Source organism: Mesoplodon bidens (genome assembly GCF_964165515.1).
Source record: "Mesoplodon bidens genome assembly, chromosome: 5".
Lineage (NCBI taxonomy): Eukaryota > Metazoa > Chordata > Mammalia > Artiodactyla > Ziphiidae > Mesoplodon > Mesoplodon bidens.
Window position 1 is genome coordinate 67955043 of NC_138161.1, and position 17027 is coordinate 67972069.

The following is a 17027-nucleotide window of genomic DNA, read 5'->3' on the forward strand; positions in this document are numbered from 1 at the left end:
TGCAAAGCAAGGAGTGCCTGTTTTAAGCCCAGCGGATAGGTCAAAAAGGATGAGAAAATGCATGTAACCACACATGCAGAGCCATGGCTGCAGAAGATGAGGTGGAAGTGATCTATATGTCTGCGCTCATATTTGGAGAACACTCATGTAAATAGGTTGAGGTTTCTCTTGTGCTGGATTCTCAAGGCCACCAGAATACTAACAGCACTGCAACTTTTCCGAGAAACGTGGTACAGGCGAATATGGAAAAAACTCGAGAAATAATGATATAACTTCCCTCTTACCTCTGTCGTCTTCTGCCACTTCCCCCCAGCACCAAAATATCTGAGGATCTTGTGCACTAATATCCAACTACTAATAGTGTATTACACTTTGTTTATAAAGCAACTGTCTTTTAAAAGTCTGATGAATAAACATAAAAGAGCTCTTTGATAACTGATTAAGAATATAATAAACACTTCCTATGTGCACATTGTTGAGCAAACTATAGCATAAGTAAATGGATACACAGGCTTCTGATACTTAGACCAAACACAATTTTTAAAACTGAACTGCTGGTATAAAGTTTCTCATAAATTAATTTTATTAAAACAGCAAAAAAAAAAAAGTCAGTTATTCACCTCTGACTGGGATTATAAAGTACAGTCTTTTAGCATGAGTATTCACACCATGCCACAGAGAAAGAGGCACTGAGGGACTGATGAGGGGGTGTTTTCCTTCTCTGGCAGTGTTACATTAAACTGCAGTATAAACATCTGATCTTAAGATCAGAATACCTCTTGAAGAGGTGTAGCTTGTTTTATAATACCTAAGTATTGGAAATATATTAATTGCATGAATTGGGAGAGGGAAAGGAAGAAGAAATGGCAATTCATGAAAATCCATTCCTAGACTACATCCATACCAAGTCTTACCACTTTATAGAATTCTTAATTTACTAGCCAGTGCTATTTAAAAATACCACTTCAGAAGTCTTACACCAATGCTGGATGAAAATCACACACAACACCTAACCCTGGTGGTTTATGTGAAACCAAATCCTTATCTGCCTCTGGCTCCTTCAGGGGTCTGTATCACCAGTATCTGAACCCTGGTTGGGATGAAAATGACCCTGAGACAGCAGTTTCATTTTCTTCATGCTCAACCAGACAGATGAAGATCCAAAGTGCTAAGTACGTATTTCAAGCGTGTGTTCTGAAACTGTTCAGAGCCACAGTAAACTATAAAAGGCAATTTCATAGATACTCTTTGAGAGCGAATATAATCATTAAACTTGATATTTTGCCTCAGAAAGTTTTTTCATACTACAGAAAATAAACTCATATATGTTTTGAAACTCTCACTATAAAATTACTATCATAAGTTCATCAAAACTTGAGGGTTTCTGTTTTCATGAAGTAGGTGAAAGGGTAATCTCTATTCTTTCCATGTGATTGTACCTACACCAGGCTTCCCTACAATCACACATCAAAGTCCTTCAGCTCTCCCCAGCTGGCACCTATTTTCACTTTCACTTTCAGTTTCACAGAGAGTTTTATAGCACTTTCCATTTCATTCTTGACAATCTGAGCTACCTACAAAAAAAAAAAAAAAAAAAAAAAAGAGGTTAACAAACTCTGCCCAATCAAAGAACGTCTACCAGCCCACCCACTGAGGTGATAAACCAGATTGGAGCTCTTTACCTCATGGTGCTTAAAACTCTAAGTTGGAAAAGAGCCAGGCATCCCACACTAGTCTGCACTGACAAGCAGAAGCTCTGCCAGGTTCACTAGACTGCTCATAGCTTTGAAATCCTCAGGGCAAGACTCCAAATTCTCATCTAACTTCTCGCAGACAAAAATATCCCTGCATCAGGAATTTCTTTTAAAAGGAGTTTAAAGCTGAGCACTCTTAGTTCTTTCTCTACCCTTAAGGATTCTACTTTTCTATAGCCATCCTGGGGCTAGGGAAGGGTTCCAGAAATCTCATGCGTCTTAGCCTGACCTACAGTGTCTTAGCTTTCTGTAGAATGGATATGAACACTGCAAAAATACCTGAACAACATCCTCTTCTGCCACTTCATATAAGAGTTCATCATGGAGTTGAAGAATAAAGAAGCCTCCTCTGATGGGAGAGAACATCCCTTGCAGTTTTCTCTCTGGTAACAATCCTACCCCATGAGAAAAGTAGCAAAACTGATCAGCATGTCACTGTGCTATGGGAGTATTTTTTTTTTAATAGAGATTTTGGGAAATTATAATTAAGAGATTAAAACACATAAAATTTGGAGCTATCAAGAAAATAACTAATTGCCGGCTGCCACCTATCATGTAAACTCAAATCTCCACCTACCTCCTCCCAGAAACGAGGAGTCTAACAAAGACATCAGTAAATGGAGTTGATTGACACTCCTTGATGTCTTTTTCTGGCCAGAAGTGTCACCATGGTAGAATTGGTGATTCCCCAGTTGGACCACACACTCTAGACAAGTAATTCTAAACCTAGGGTCCAAATATGGACTTCAGAAAATACACAGATTCCTTGAAGATATATGAAAGGGTCTATGTCTGTACATTTTTCTTTGGAGATGATGTATACCTTTTCAGAAGATTCGCAAAAGAACTCATGAATCCAAAAATGGTTTTAAAAAATCACTGTATTATAGTTATTATAATATAGTTATTATAGTCACTATTTTCTAACTAGTGGGCCTAGTGGTACAGATTATGCCCCTCTGATCACTAAAATAAGGTTCAGCATTAATACTTTTAGAGTACCTGCCTTCCATTGTTTGCCCGTTTCTCAGAGCAGTCCTTCCTTTTTGCCATTCAAATTTCCTATACTTATTCTTCAGGACAGCACAAATACCGTCTCCCTCAATATCTGGTGCTTCCCTCAGAGAGAGTTCTTTAGCTGTCACTACCTGCAGCCCAAGTTTTCTCAAAGGTGGCTCTCACAGGGTAAGAGAACAAAGGCAGGTGAGGCAGGGCAAGTTGCTTCCATACCAGGGCTGCAAAGGCTGTGCATCTGTTTGCCAGTTCGGCTAAAATCTGATCTGACCCATTGGGCCCCACTTATCTTACATCACTGGCTGTCTGGATGCTCTAGTTTTTCTGCTTTCTGATCGTTATACCTTTGTCCTCTTGATTTCCCTTGGTTATGTGGCTTCTGACCCAGAATGCCATGATCCTCCTGTTCCCTGTGTGGTCTGCTTCCTCAGGCTGAGCTCCCTTTGATCCCACTGACCTACTACTGCCTTTAACTCAACATGACACAATCAAGTCATCCTCAGTGACATACCCACACTAAAGAGTGATACCACCTATATCTTCATTTTGACACTGCATCATTCTGCTGTGAAGAGTGAGGTAAATATTTCACAGTCAGGTATCATATCTTCCTTTCCTTAGCAGATTTAAAATTCAAACATAGGTTGACAACTTTTACTTCTAAATGCTCCAAAGCACACAGTACAATGTTATTCTCCAAATAAGTCTGACCATACATCCTCTTTCTACAAATATAAGAGTGTGAATGTGTGCACGTGTTCATGGAAAGTCATGAACAGGAAAATCAACATCTTCTTAAGGTGTGGTATGAGGATCGAAGAGGATCCCAGAGATTCTTTCAAAGCATCTGCAAAGTCTAATTATTTTCCCAATAACACCCAAAGGTTATTTTCCTTTTTCAGTCTCCTTCTTTCATAAGTGTACAACAAGGTGACCAATTATCTTGGTTTTAGCAATGAAAGTCCCACATCCTGGGAAACCATCAGTCTCCCACAAACTGGGACATTCATCATCCTCTACAGAGGATTTTCCAGAGATTACAGAACAGGTAATATTGCAACAAACTGAATGCAGAAAAATATAAGAGACTCCAACTGTCATCTCTTAAGCCAGACATTAAAGAGATTTTCAGAAAAAATAAAACCACTCATCACGAATTCTTTTGTTGTTCTGAAAAAATGTAGTTATTTTCATAAAAATATGTTACTTATGTTAACACATGGTGGGTTCATTATTGTTATCTGTAAATGTTAATAAATGTTTTTAAATTCCCAGTTTTAATTTCTAATATGGTAAATATTAGTAGATATAACACACATAAACAAAAGCTCTTTGGGATCCTTTCTAAGAGTGTAAAGACATCATGAGACCAAAATGTTTGAGAACTGCTGATAAATAAATAAAAATCATCTCCCCTTTTCTTTTCTGATGTAATTAATCTCACCATGTTATAGCAACGGCCTCATTTATGAACAAACCTGTTCTGTCATTTTGGAGCATACTCTCCCGATGACCATGGGATTTGAAGGTTGAGTGGAAGGTTTCTAATTGCTTCTGAATATTAACTGTGGCTATTTTGACAATATCAGCCGCTGAACCTTGGACTCTTGTGTTGATAGCCTGACGCTCAGCCTATGAAAAACAACAATAACAGGTACTCCATCAGACACGCCAGCATGGTTTCATACCTGCCTTTAGCGTCCACAGATTAGTGCTCACATGTGCAACCAGACTGGAAATCTGGAACTGAGATGTGACCCAGGGCATCCACTATAAGCTGTATCTTAAGAATATCAACCAGAATGATCCAGGGCTCTAGATTCTGGGCTATCATTCACATGAGGATAGACTAAACAGAAGGTCAGATTGCTTCAGTTTAGAAATCTTCGACAGTTAGGAACCAAAAACTACATTACACTTAAAATGTATCTAGAAGCTCAAAATTATTTTTAAAAATATATTATCAGTGTTCTAAACTTCACTTTAAAGGATCTATTCCTCAAAATACAATTCCTCTTAACACTAAATAGATATAATTAGAATACCATTCTTTGTGATGTGGGTTGGAATGTTTCAAGCACATCCCCCATATCAGTGGCCTCTCAGTCCTATGTAGAGTTTGGCCACAGCAAGTCTGCAGCCCTCTGCTATGAATCAGAGCTTTTTATGGGCTATTGGGCCTAATCGTTAGCTGCTGGTGAAAATGCAGATCCTAGATCCCCAGGTATTAAATTAGAACTTCCCTGAAACTACTGCTGCCATGAGCTTCTTGGCAGGCAACCACAGCTGCTAAAAGTGAACATCCTGGGGCAGTAGGAATAGGGGTCTAGGTTAATATCCAAGATGTAATCTATCCATGAATATCACTCCTGTTGTTCCAAAAGGGCTCAGAAAATGGGAAGGGTCTACTCACTGCAGGGATCTATGTAACCTGAGAGGTGTTCTCATAGTTCCCTGTTACCTGGGCTACATCCAACTCCTAGTATGTTACATACTGGTTAAAGAGATAGACTTTTTAACTATTGTTTTGTCAAATGCTGATGAATCCATTCTAAACTCACTCAGTTGTCACTGTTTAAAGAGTGACTGAATTTCAAAGTTCTGACTGCTCCCCTTCTTGAAACTATATGCCTCTGTGCAGTGGATTATGTTATTGTTGCTATTACTTGCTGCCTTTCTCTGTTAAGTCCCATGGCCCCCACCCATTGCCATGTGATTCAAAGAGTTTTGCACTCTAAAAGAATGGCCTTGACTTGTTTTGGCCAATAAAATGTGAGTAAAACTGACATACAGCACATGCAAGGAGTTTTAAAAGCTATCTAACACTGTCACAAAAAAGGGCTTATCCCAGGTAGGTACTTTTCCTTATTCTGAATATTAGAATGAAGAAAATACAGAGCAGAGGCAGAGTCAACCCAGAGCCAAACTATAACATGAATTAAAAATAAATATTCTTATTATAAGTCACTGAAATATGGGAGTTGCTTTTACTGTGACACAAGCAAATATAACTAAAATATATAATTCATTTTCATGATACTGTACTTCCCTGATTCTATTCCAAAATAAGAAAACTTGGCAGTCTCAGCTTTGTGTCCCACAATCTCAGTCCCTTCTCATCACGAGTGTTTTCATACACATAAAAATATATAGGTTTCTGGTAATAGGAGATTATGCTATTAGGACTAACCCTTCCACTGATAACCAGAAAAGGTGGTCAGAAAATGCCTCTTTGAATGAATCAGACAGGAAAAGGGAAGTGAAGAATTATAGAACCTAGAGAACTGGGAGAGAAAGGAAACCATGGAGGTGATCCTGGCATTGGAGGCCATCCTTTCTCCCAGGGAAATCAACAGATTCCAGAAGAGGCAGCTGAAAGGCTAAGAAGCTGAGCAGAACTTGATGGTCTTGAAATATTTGGGTTCACAGCCCAATAAGTAGGAGGCCTGGTAAGGAGGTGAGATAATACAACTGTTTTTATAGAAAACTAAGAAAAACAAAAGGCAATAGGAACAGACTACAGGGATTCAAGTATGAGCCATATTTGACTACAGACTATTATCAAACCTATTAGACTATAAAATGATCATGTTATCAAGAAAATAAAAGACAAAATTGAATATTTCGGCAGAGAACAAAATACCATAAGAACCAAATAGAAACTCTATAACCAAAAAAATTAAAACAATAGAACTTAAAGCATTTAAACAGTGCTTTCCCTATAGTTTGGTGTATGTGTGCAGTGGGGAGATAGTATTGACTTGGAGAGAAGATAAAAAGGCCTTCTGAGGTGCTGGAAAAGTTCTATATCATTTAGAACCTAAAAGCTCAATAGTTGCTCAACAGCAAACTGAAGAGCAAATCAGCCAACTGAAAGATAAGTTAGAAGAAAATATCCAGAATTAAGCATGATGAAATATAAACATGGAACAGAGGATACGAAAAATGAGGAATTAAAGAGAAAAGTTTTTAAAATTTATAATAGAAGTTCCAGAAAGAGAGGAGAGATTTCGATGAAGCAATGACTAAAGAAGAAATGACTAAGAATTTTCCAAAATCAAAAAAAGATCTCAAGGTGCAGATTCAAGAAGTCCTAACACCCTCAAAAACAGATCGGTTAAACACACACACACACACACACACACACACAGGCACATGAAGTTAAAAAAAAAAAACCCACAGGGGCTTCCCTGGTGGCGCAGTGGTTGAGAGCCCGCCTGCCGATGCAGGGGACATGGGTTCGTGCCCCAGTCCGGGAGGATCCCACATGCCATGGAGCAGCTGGGCCCGTGAGCCATGGCCGCTGGGCCTGCGCGTCCAGAGCCTGTGCTCTGCAACGGGAGAGGCCGCAGCAGTGAGAGACCCGCGTACCGCAAAAAAACAACAAACAACAAAAAACAAAAACCCACAAACTTAAGCACATCACAGAAAATCTGTTGGAAACCACAAGGAAAGAAAATTACTGTATTAAAAGCAACCTAGAGAAAAAAGGCAGATTGCATTTAAAGAAGAAACAGACCAGGGATAGGCAAACTACAGCCTACAGGCCAAGTCTGGCCCATCTCTTGTTTCTGTAAATACAGCTCTACTGGAACACCGCCACACTCACTCATTTATGTAGGGTCTATGGCTGCATCTGCACTAGAACAGCAGGCCTGAGTAGTTGTGATGGAGACTCTGCAGCCTACAAGCACATATTAAAGGGAGCTTACTTTTTCTGACACAGACACTATTAAAAACCTAAAGGAAAGTTCTACTTATTGGTAAAATGTTTAAAATTTCCCTCTGAGACCTGAAAATTGGCAAAGATACTCACTAACTCTATTCAACACTGTCCTAGCTAGTAAGTCAAGCAAAAGTAAACAAAAAAAAAGAATAAGACTTGGAAAGACAGTTATAAAACTACTTTTTTTTTTTACTTTTTTTTCCCAGATAATAACTGTTGTAGATAGAATACCTAAAAGTATCTACAGATAAAATTTTGTAATTAGTAAGTAATATTTGCAAGGTTTCTAGACAAAAGAACAACAATAAAGGCAATTATCTTTCTGTACCAGTAGTAAAGGGTTAGAAAACATAAAAAGGGAAGGAAAAGAACTAAAAATTTAAAAAGATGTCATTCACAACAGCATGAAACTTTTCCAATATCTAGCTATAAATTTAATAAAAACCTTGTAAGATCTCTTCCCCAAAACTATACATCATTAGTGAGAGAATTTTAGAAGACCTAAAGACCTAAATAAATGGACATATATAACATGTTTATCGACTGGAAAACTCAAATTTATAAATACGTCATTAATCCCATTTTGATCTATGAACTCAAGGCAACTGCAATTAAAAAATCCCAACAGGATTTTGTGTTTGTATGGAAATTCACAAGCTGCTTCTACAATTCATATGGAAATGCAGAGAACCAAGAATAGGCAAATATTCTTGGGGGAGAGAAAAAAAGCAAGTTGGGAAAACTTACTTTACCATATATCAAAACATAGTATTCAAGAAAAAGCAAATTAAAACTACAAGATACTACTTTACACCCACCAGAAAAGCTAAAATTATGTTAACTTAATGGCAAATGTTGGCAAGGATGCAGAGCAATGAGAACTCAAACTTATACGGGAGGACAAATTGCTACAACCACCATAAAACACAACGTGGCTTTATCTACTGAATTTGAAGATGAGAGCATTTCTATGTCTACTGCTTTACCAAACATAAACGGAAACATATGTGCACCAGGAACCTTGAACAAGAATAATCAAATCATCAAGATCCATAATAGAAACCCATCCAAATAGAAAGTTCTCCAAACTAGAAACCCATCAACAGAAAAATGGATAAATTGTGGTATATTCATATAACAGAGCTATATACCTACCCCAACATGAAACAACATAAATGACTTGCCTAATGTAATTTTGAGTGACAGAAGCTAAACACAGAATACATGTATATGACATATAGAGAGGTCAAAACAAAACCATAGGGTTAGAGGTTATACTGGTTATTTCTGGGAAGGCAGTGTATGGTGATTAGGAAGAGGCATAAGGGGAGCTTCTGGGGTGCTGACAATATTCTATTTTTTGGTTTGTATGGTAGTTACATAGGTATAGCTCTATGATAATTTACTGAAATTTACATTTGTTTCTTGTGCTTTCTCTATGCTTATTTTTCAGTACAGTAAAAGTTGAAATAAAATGTAAAACCAAACTAAACGAAAACCAAACAATAAATCTGACTATATTTACTCCATTTCTGATTCAGAGGGTCACAATTTTTTTTTTCCTCAGCAACAACATAATGAATCAATTAGAACTCTGACTCCTAAGGATTTGGTATAAAAAGTCTTACTCTCACATTTTTAACTTCAAAAATATTAGTTTGTTAAAAATTATATGGTTCATTAACATTAATCATTCTATCCTCCATTTTTCATTGTGTAAATACCAAAAAACATAATCAATCCCTATTAGATCAAGCCCAAATTTCTCAGCCTGCCATTAAAAGCCTTCCAATAGCTGATTCCATCTGACCAGTAGAAAATTATCTATTCCTAAGTGACAACTCAAACTTTCCACTCCTATCAGATTGGCTTCTAGCCAATCCTTACTCAAACTCTTAGTCACCTGTGATTATCTTTTTCTCATGCCCATCAATTAAATTTTAAATAGTCTTCAAGAATCTGTTTAAGTCCTACCTCCTCTAGAAGCCTAAATAACTGAGTATACATGCTACTTTTATATTTTTTTAGTTTGCTTTATCTCTTCCAATACATCTTAAGACTTACTTTTCCTAGTGCATCAACTACAATGCCTACTTCACTTGGAGATATGGTAAAAGGCTGATAAATATCTGACATCTGTATGTGGGTATATGGGAGGCAAGAGAGTGAAGAAGTAACAAAACCCCAACTATTCCTCCATGGTCCCTAAGAGCATTATTGCTCTGAGAGATTCTAGCTCAAGACAGTAGTTTAGCAATTTGGAGGCTGGATATTTTCATTACATACAATGTGTAGTAGGCACTGATACACAAAAGTATGGGGTAAGGGCAAAATACAACCAGTTAAAATAGGAAGGTTTGGACTATAACAGAAACTTAAATGCTCAGATACACAAAAACTGTACAGATACACTTTTATGGATCCCAATGATTTCAGAAAGAGATTTCAATCATAATTTGAGTAAATACCATCAATACGTCTTTTGAATGATATTAAAAATAGCCTTCTTTAATATTTTGGGTATCCTAATAACCTCTGATGAACCAGCGCTTTTAAAATAAATAAACAAAAGGAATGAACCAAAAAATACCACAATTCAATGACTGGCTAATCTCTGAAGACACTGGCAATCTGGTGTAATATGACAAATTAGTGTATGATATCTGAACCAAAGAACAATTAGCAAATGTAAGAACTAAGTTTACATATAACTTATTACCAAAGCTAATAAATAATTGACTTACTAAAACAGAACATCTTTAACTGAAATATTATTAAGTGAACCCATATTTACATTAGTCTCCTAAAGAGACTGTGTTCAGCAAATATTGGCATGTACCATCACTACAGAAGTCCTTAATAAAATAGAAGATCCAATTAATATGCTAGTGATCTCTAAAAGGGACATTAGCAGGGTTCAGTCTTTGTTGAAAAAGTACATGTCATTAAAGTTAAAAATTTAAGTTAAAAATCCAGAGAAATTTCAACATACATGAGCTTTGTGATAAGGGTTGTTGTCTTTGATTCCTGGTAAATATCTATGCCTTCCCAAAATGGTCTGAACAAATCCATCTCTTTTACAATTCTTCACTGTCTCTCTCATGAAATGATTAATCCCTACAAAGAAAATGAAGAAATAATTACAACCAATGTCCATCCTTAATCTCACTCACTAGTTTCAATATAGTGAAATATACCAAAACTTCACCATGATTAACATTAATATCATATCAAAATTTTGCATATAAACTTTCATTCACTTTTTCTTCCAGTTTTATTGAGAAATAACTGACACACATCACTGTACAGCATGACAGTTTGCTTTACATATATTGTGAAATACTGCTCGCTTAGGCAGCACATATACATATATTGTGAAATCATTACCACAATAAATTTAATTAACACTCATCACCTCATATAGCCATGAAAGTTAGAAACAAAAAGAACTTTAGAAATGACATAATCTCTGTTTTTCAACCACCATCACCAACAACAAAAAATACAAAACTAAACTCCACAACAACGGAGCAGGTACTAAAACCTAGATGGACCTTAAGACTATTCCATGCTACTTTTCACAGAGTTCTGTTCTTTGATCACACTAACCCTCTTTTACTCTTTGAGCTTATCTTTTCCAGGCTTAATACATTCCAACAGCTCCTTGTTACCAACTATGCTATGATTCAAATAGGACCTAACTGAAACTAATGCATGAAGTTGTAATATTTTATTAGAAACTTACACAACTCACTTCTTAAAATTCAAAAAGACTACATATAGTATATTACTCAAACACATTCATATTCCCTATACCAGCATTCATCCTTTGCTATATAGGTCCGTTATTAGGTCTTATGACTCTCCAGGATGAACTCTTTGCTTCAGATGGGTCAGTCTCTTCATTGCTCATTCCTGTCTCTGAGCTAGAGAGGTTCTTCTCTCCTGGAACATTCTTTTTCTATACTCTTTAAAACACATTTAAGTGCAGAGACTGCTGATCTATCATTATTCTTTTGTGCAATTTCTGCTTTCTCACAGCTCTGCTCATCCTAAATAATAAACACTAATGCCTCCCAATTAAAACCCCTCATTTGAGGATTTCTATTGTGCGGCTGGCACAGATTGTGGGTGAAAGGAAGGGGAGAAACCCTGCCAAGTGCAGCTGTTGGTGATATCTGACTACTAGCATAGGAATTTCAGAAAGCAATCAGGCTCTCATCTTCTCTTCAAGAATTACTGTGATACTGCTGAGTAAAGAGCAAAGAAAAGGATGAGATTTAAGAGACTACACCTCTATGAATTCTCTTACCTGACTCCTGTAGGAAGCCTTCAAATATTCAGAGATTGCAAGAACTACTTTTAAAAAAAATCAATGCTGAGGTATAATTTACATACAATAAACAATGCTGAGACATAATTTACATACAATAAAAGGCACTCACTTCTGGTGAAGTTTGATGCATTTTAACAAACGTACACACCCCTCTAACAACCACTACAAGATACAAAACATTTTAATCACCTTCACAGTCAGCTCCCCATTATCAGCCTCAAACACTAATGGATCTACTTTATTACACTGTATCTTTTTCATGTTCTTGAATTTCATAAATTACACTGTATGTTCTCACTTGTGTCTGCCTTCTCTTGCTAAGTAGCATTCCATTGAGGAGATATACCAAAATCTGTTTATCCATAATCCTGTTGACAGATATTTGTTCCTGTTAAAAAGGAGACAGCGGGGCCAAAATGGAGTCACTTGTGCTAAACCCTATGTCAGCAAACTAAGACTTACTACCTAACCAAACTGCAGCCTCAACACCCCCAGGAATGTAATCTTTAACCAGTCAACCTGGTATTACATGGTCAGCACTAGTGAGGTTATCCATCCAATAGGCCCTTCCATTCCCCTTAGGAGAGTGACCTTGCCTGAAACAATGCATTCTTTGCTAATATTTCCTTTATCCACCTACCCCCTTTCTGCCTTTAAAAAACTTTCCTCTTCTACAGTTTGGTGGAGCTCCTTTCTAGTGCTAGATGGGATGTTGCCCGATTCATGAATCATTGAATAAAGCCCATTTGATCTTAATAAATTTACTCAGTTGTTAAAGAAATGGAGTAATAGATACAGAGAACAAACAGATGGTTGCCAGAGGGGAGGGAGTTGGGGGGAGGAGAAAAATAGGTGAGGGAGACTAAGAGGCACAAACTTTCAGTTACAAAATACATGAGTCACAAGTATGAAATATACAGTGTGGGGAATATAGTCAATAACTATGTAATATCTTTGTATGGTGACAGATGACAACTAGACTTACCATGGTGACCATTTTGAAATGTACAGAAATATCAAATCACTGTGTTGTATACCAGGAATTAACATAGTTTATAGTTCAAATATACTTCAAAAACAAACTCATAGAAAAAGAGATTAGATTTGTGGCTACCAGAGGTGGGGAGTGGGAGGAGAGGGAATGGGTGATGGTGGTCAAAAGGTACAAACTTCCAGTTATAAGATAAGTAAGTACTAGGAATGAAATGTACAACATGATAAAGCTAATTAACACTGTTGAATGTTATATATGAAAACTGTTAAGAGAGCAAATCCTAAGAGTTCTCATCACAAGGAAAAAATCCTTTTTTTCTATTTCTTTAATGTTGTATCAATATGAGATGATGGATGCTCACTAAATCTATGTGGTAATCATTTCATGATGTATGTAAGTCAAATTATTATAATGTACACCTTAAACTTATAAAGTGCTGTGTGTCAATTATAACTCAATAAAACTGGGAAAAAAATTTCTTTACTCACTAGGATTTTTGTTGTTTAACATTTCCAGTCTTTGGCTGTTATGAATAAAATTGCTATAACATTCACATACAAGTCTTTCTTTGGACATATGTTTTCATTTTTCTTGGGCAACCATCCAATAGTAGAATTGCAGAATCATACAGTTAAGTGTATGTTTTACTTTATATGAAAGAGCCATAGTGTCTTCCAAAGTGGTTGTACCATTTTACAACCAATCAGCAATGTAAAAGAGACATAACATTTTTAAATTTATCATTCTAGTGTTTCTATAGTGGTATCTCTTTATGGTTTTAACTTGCTTTTCCCTGAGAACAAATGACGATAACACTTGATGTAGTTATTCACATATTTTCTTTTGTGAAGTGTCTGTTCAAATTTTTGAACTTTATTTTATTGCGTGATTTACTTTTAGTATTGAGTTGTAAGAGTTCTTTATATATTCTGGATGCAAGTCCTTTGTTAGATAACAGGAACTATAAATATTTCCTCTCAGTCTGTGGCTTGACTTTGTACTTTCTTAATGGTGTCTTTTATCAATATTTATTTTTTATGACTAATTCAGTGTTATTATCACCTAAGAAATTGTTGCCTACCTCAATGTCATAAAGCTCCTCTCTCTTTTCTTCTGCAAGATTGATGGTTCTAGTTTTTACTTTTAGGTCTGTGGTTCATATCAAGTTAATTTTTGAATATAGTATGAGATAAAGTAGAAGTTCATTTTTTTTCCATACTGGTATCCAGTTGTTCTAGCACCAATTGTTGACATGACCATCTTTTCTCCATTGAATTACCATGGCAACTTTGTTGAAAATCAATTCACCATATATGTATAGGTCAATTTCCTGATGCTCTATTGTGTTTCATTGTTCCCTGCGTCTACCCCTATACCTATCTTGATTATTGTAGTTTTATAATAAATTTTGAAGCCAAGGAGTGTAAGTAATCAACATTGTACTTTTCCCCCACAAAATATTCTAGTTATTCCAGGCCCTTTGAATTTCCATATAAATTTAGAATCAGCTTGTCAAATTTGACACAGAAGTCTAAGGATATTTTGATTGGAAATGCACTGAATCTATAGAACAATTTACAGAGAACCGTGATCATAACAATATTGTGCCTTCTAATAAATTAACATGGTAAAACTCACATTTACTTAAGTATTCTTCAATTTCTCTCAGGATTGCTTTGGAGTTTTCAATAAAGTCTTGCACATACTCTGTTAAATTTATCCCAAGTATTTCATGTTTTTTGATGTTATTGTAAATGGTTTTATTTTTACTTCATTCACTAATTGTTTATTGCTAGTATATAAAAATACAACTGATTCAGGGACTTCCCTAGTGGTCCAATGGTTAAGACACCACACTTCCATTGCAGGGGGCATGGGTTTCATCCCTGGTCGGGAACTATGATCCCACATGCCATGCTGGCATGGCCAAAAACAGAGAAAAAAAAAAAATACAACTGATTTTTACAAACTGACCTTGTATGGTGGGAACCTGTGCCAAATTTAGTTATTTGTTCTAGTAGTTGTTTTTAATGAATTCACATGATTTTCTATGTACAAGATCATGTCATGTGTGAATAAAAGTTTTTCTTTTTGGGGACTGGGGACAGGATTGATTACAAAGGGGCATAAAGGAACTCTTTGAGATGATGAGGTGATGGTTCCATACCTCAGCTGTAATGTAGACAGTATGATTGCGTGCATTTGTCAAAATTCATAGAACTATACAACTAAAAAAGGTGAATTTTATTGTGTGCAAATTATCTCAATAAACTGCCAAAAGAAGAGAGAATTTAAAATGGTCATATTCAAACTGCTCTATAAAAGCAATTTTTCTCTCACAGTTTCTGGTACATTTACTCAATGGTTTACTGTTTCAAGATAAAGCTATGTAAACCTAAAGCACAGGACAATTCCTAGATTTTATAAGATTTTCACAACGACACAGTAGCATATACATCAACTTCATTTTGCTATTCCATTTCTGTCCCTACTTTTATGAAAAAAGCACATCTCTTAGTAAGGTTGATGTTATTTAATCAACAATGCTTGATGAAAACTTCTGTTAATAGAAAATTCTGTAACACAAATTTTTAAAAATATTATATGGAAAGAGAGTTGAGAAGAATAGTATCTAGAAGATAATTAACATTCAATGCTTCCTTACCAGTATATCTGGATTTGAAGGAGTCGATGTAAAAAGCAGCATCATTTTCTTTAATACCCATCTGCTCTCCCAAAGATTTAGCTCCCATTCCATAAATGATTCCATAGCAAATCTGAAAGGGACTCATCACACTAAGTACATTATAGGTCATAACTACATAAAATGCAAACATAAAAAGTTCATTAGGATTGAGATTTGGTAAACTTTTCATGGTGAATCAAAGAAATGATTAGATTTGCTTTGGTGGGTTAGATCCATAGAAGCTGATATCCAGTGAGCGCCTTTACTGCCTTTTAGCAATACTTTTTGAGGTGCAGGGAGAAAGAGAAGAAGGGGCAGAATATGAATGAATATGAGTGTGTGTGTGTTAAGAAAATAACCCTAGTGGTTTAAAAGGAAATATTTCTGACTGTCATTTATCCAGAAGTCTTCAGAGAAGCTTTCTACTCCTCATAATACTTCATTAACTGCTGCTTAAAGAAGTGCCTAGGAGTCAGGAAAGAGAAGCATTACAAACATTCCTCTCCTCACCTTTGAATAGCACTAAAAAAGCAGGAAGAGTAGACTACATGGCTTCATAATAGGGAGGACGTCATTGGAAATAAATATCTTCTTCATCTCACAGCCACCTGAAATCCCACAATTGCAGAATTCATTTGGGTTAAACACAAACTTTCGAGAAAATTTCGGGAGTAGTGGAGGAAAATGGTTTAAATAGGTCAGTAAAGAAACTGATTTAGTAATAAGTATTGCCTGGGTTCAAATCCTAGTTCCACCATTTACAAGAGGTATTATCTTGCACAATCTACCTTGTATCTCAGTTTCTTCAACTATAAAATGAGGACAGTAATACCTACATCATGAGTTTGTTAGGATTAGACGAGTTATTTTATATATGTGTGTATGTGCGCACATGCACATGTGTGTGTGTGTGTGTGTGTGTAGGATACCACCTGACATAAAGATCTATATAAATATTGTTAAATAAAATTTAAAAAGATAACTTGCAAAAAATGATTATCAAAATCCAAAATACTTTCCCAAATAATTTTTTTAAATTACATTGAGAGGGATTTTTTTCGCTCCTGTTTTCTTTTCCTTTTAGGTCTTTTTACACTTTTTTTCTTAATTCAGATATTACTCAGTGCTAGCTGATATCTCAGCAAGACTGAGATCTAGATTAGATGGTTCAGTGCATGGCGATTCAAGAAAAAAAATCTGGTATAGCATAAACACTATTAAATCATGCAAGAACTTATTAAATAGAGGCAGCTATCATCAGTGTATAAATGTTTAGATTATGGAGTCAGAATGTCTAAGTTCTTTCATTCTGAACTTATCCTGGCTCCACCACTTATAGCTATATGACCTTAAGCAAACTACTAACTTTCTGTGCCTTGGTTTCCTCCTATGTAAAATGGGAATAATAAGACCTATTTCGTGTATTTACTACGAGGATTAAATATTGGAATATTACCTATTTAACTTAGGGTTTGATTCTTGCTAAATGCAGGATTTAATCTGAGAGGATTAAATAG

The 17027-nt window shown here is 35.9% G+C and overlaps 1 protein-coding gene across 4 annotated transcripts in view; it reads right to left on the reverse strand.

Annotated features, from left to right (window-relative positions):
- Positions 1-593: 593 nt before the first annotated feature.
- The window catches only part of POLQ (DNA polymerase theta), a 130723-nt gene continuing 114289 nt past the window's right edge, over positions 594-17027 (reverse strand). For 2 of the 4 annotated variants that reach the window (XM_081235101.1, XM_081235100.1), the window contains exons 26-30: positions 15490-15601; positions 10487-10611; positions 4247-4400; positions 2034-2149; positions 594-1574 (exon numbers count right to left, since the gene is read on the reverse strand). In XM_081235101.1, the coding sequence (XP_081091227.1) occupies positions 1461-1574; positions 2034-2149; positions 4247-4400; positions 10487-10611; positions 15490-15601 (621 nt within the window). In that variant the 3' untranslated portion in view covers positions 594-1460. Of the gene's footprint in view, positions 1575-2033; positions 2150-4246; positions 4401-10486; positions 10612-15489; positions 15602-16040; positions 16119-17027 lie in introns of those variants that run through there. The other 2 variants (XM_081235102.1, XM_081235103.1) reach the window with 2 other exon arrangements.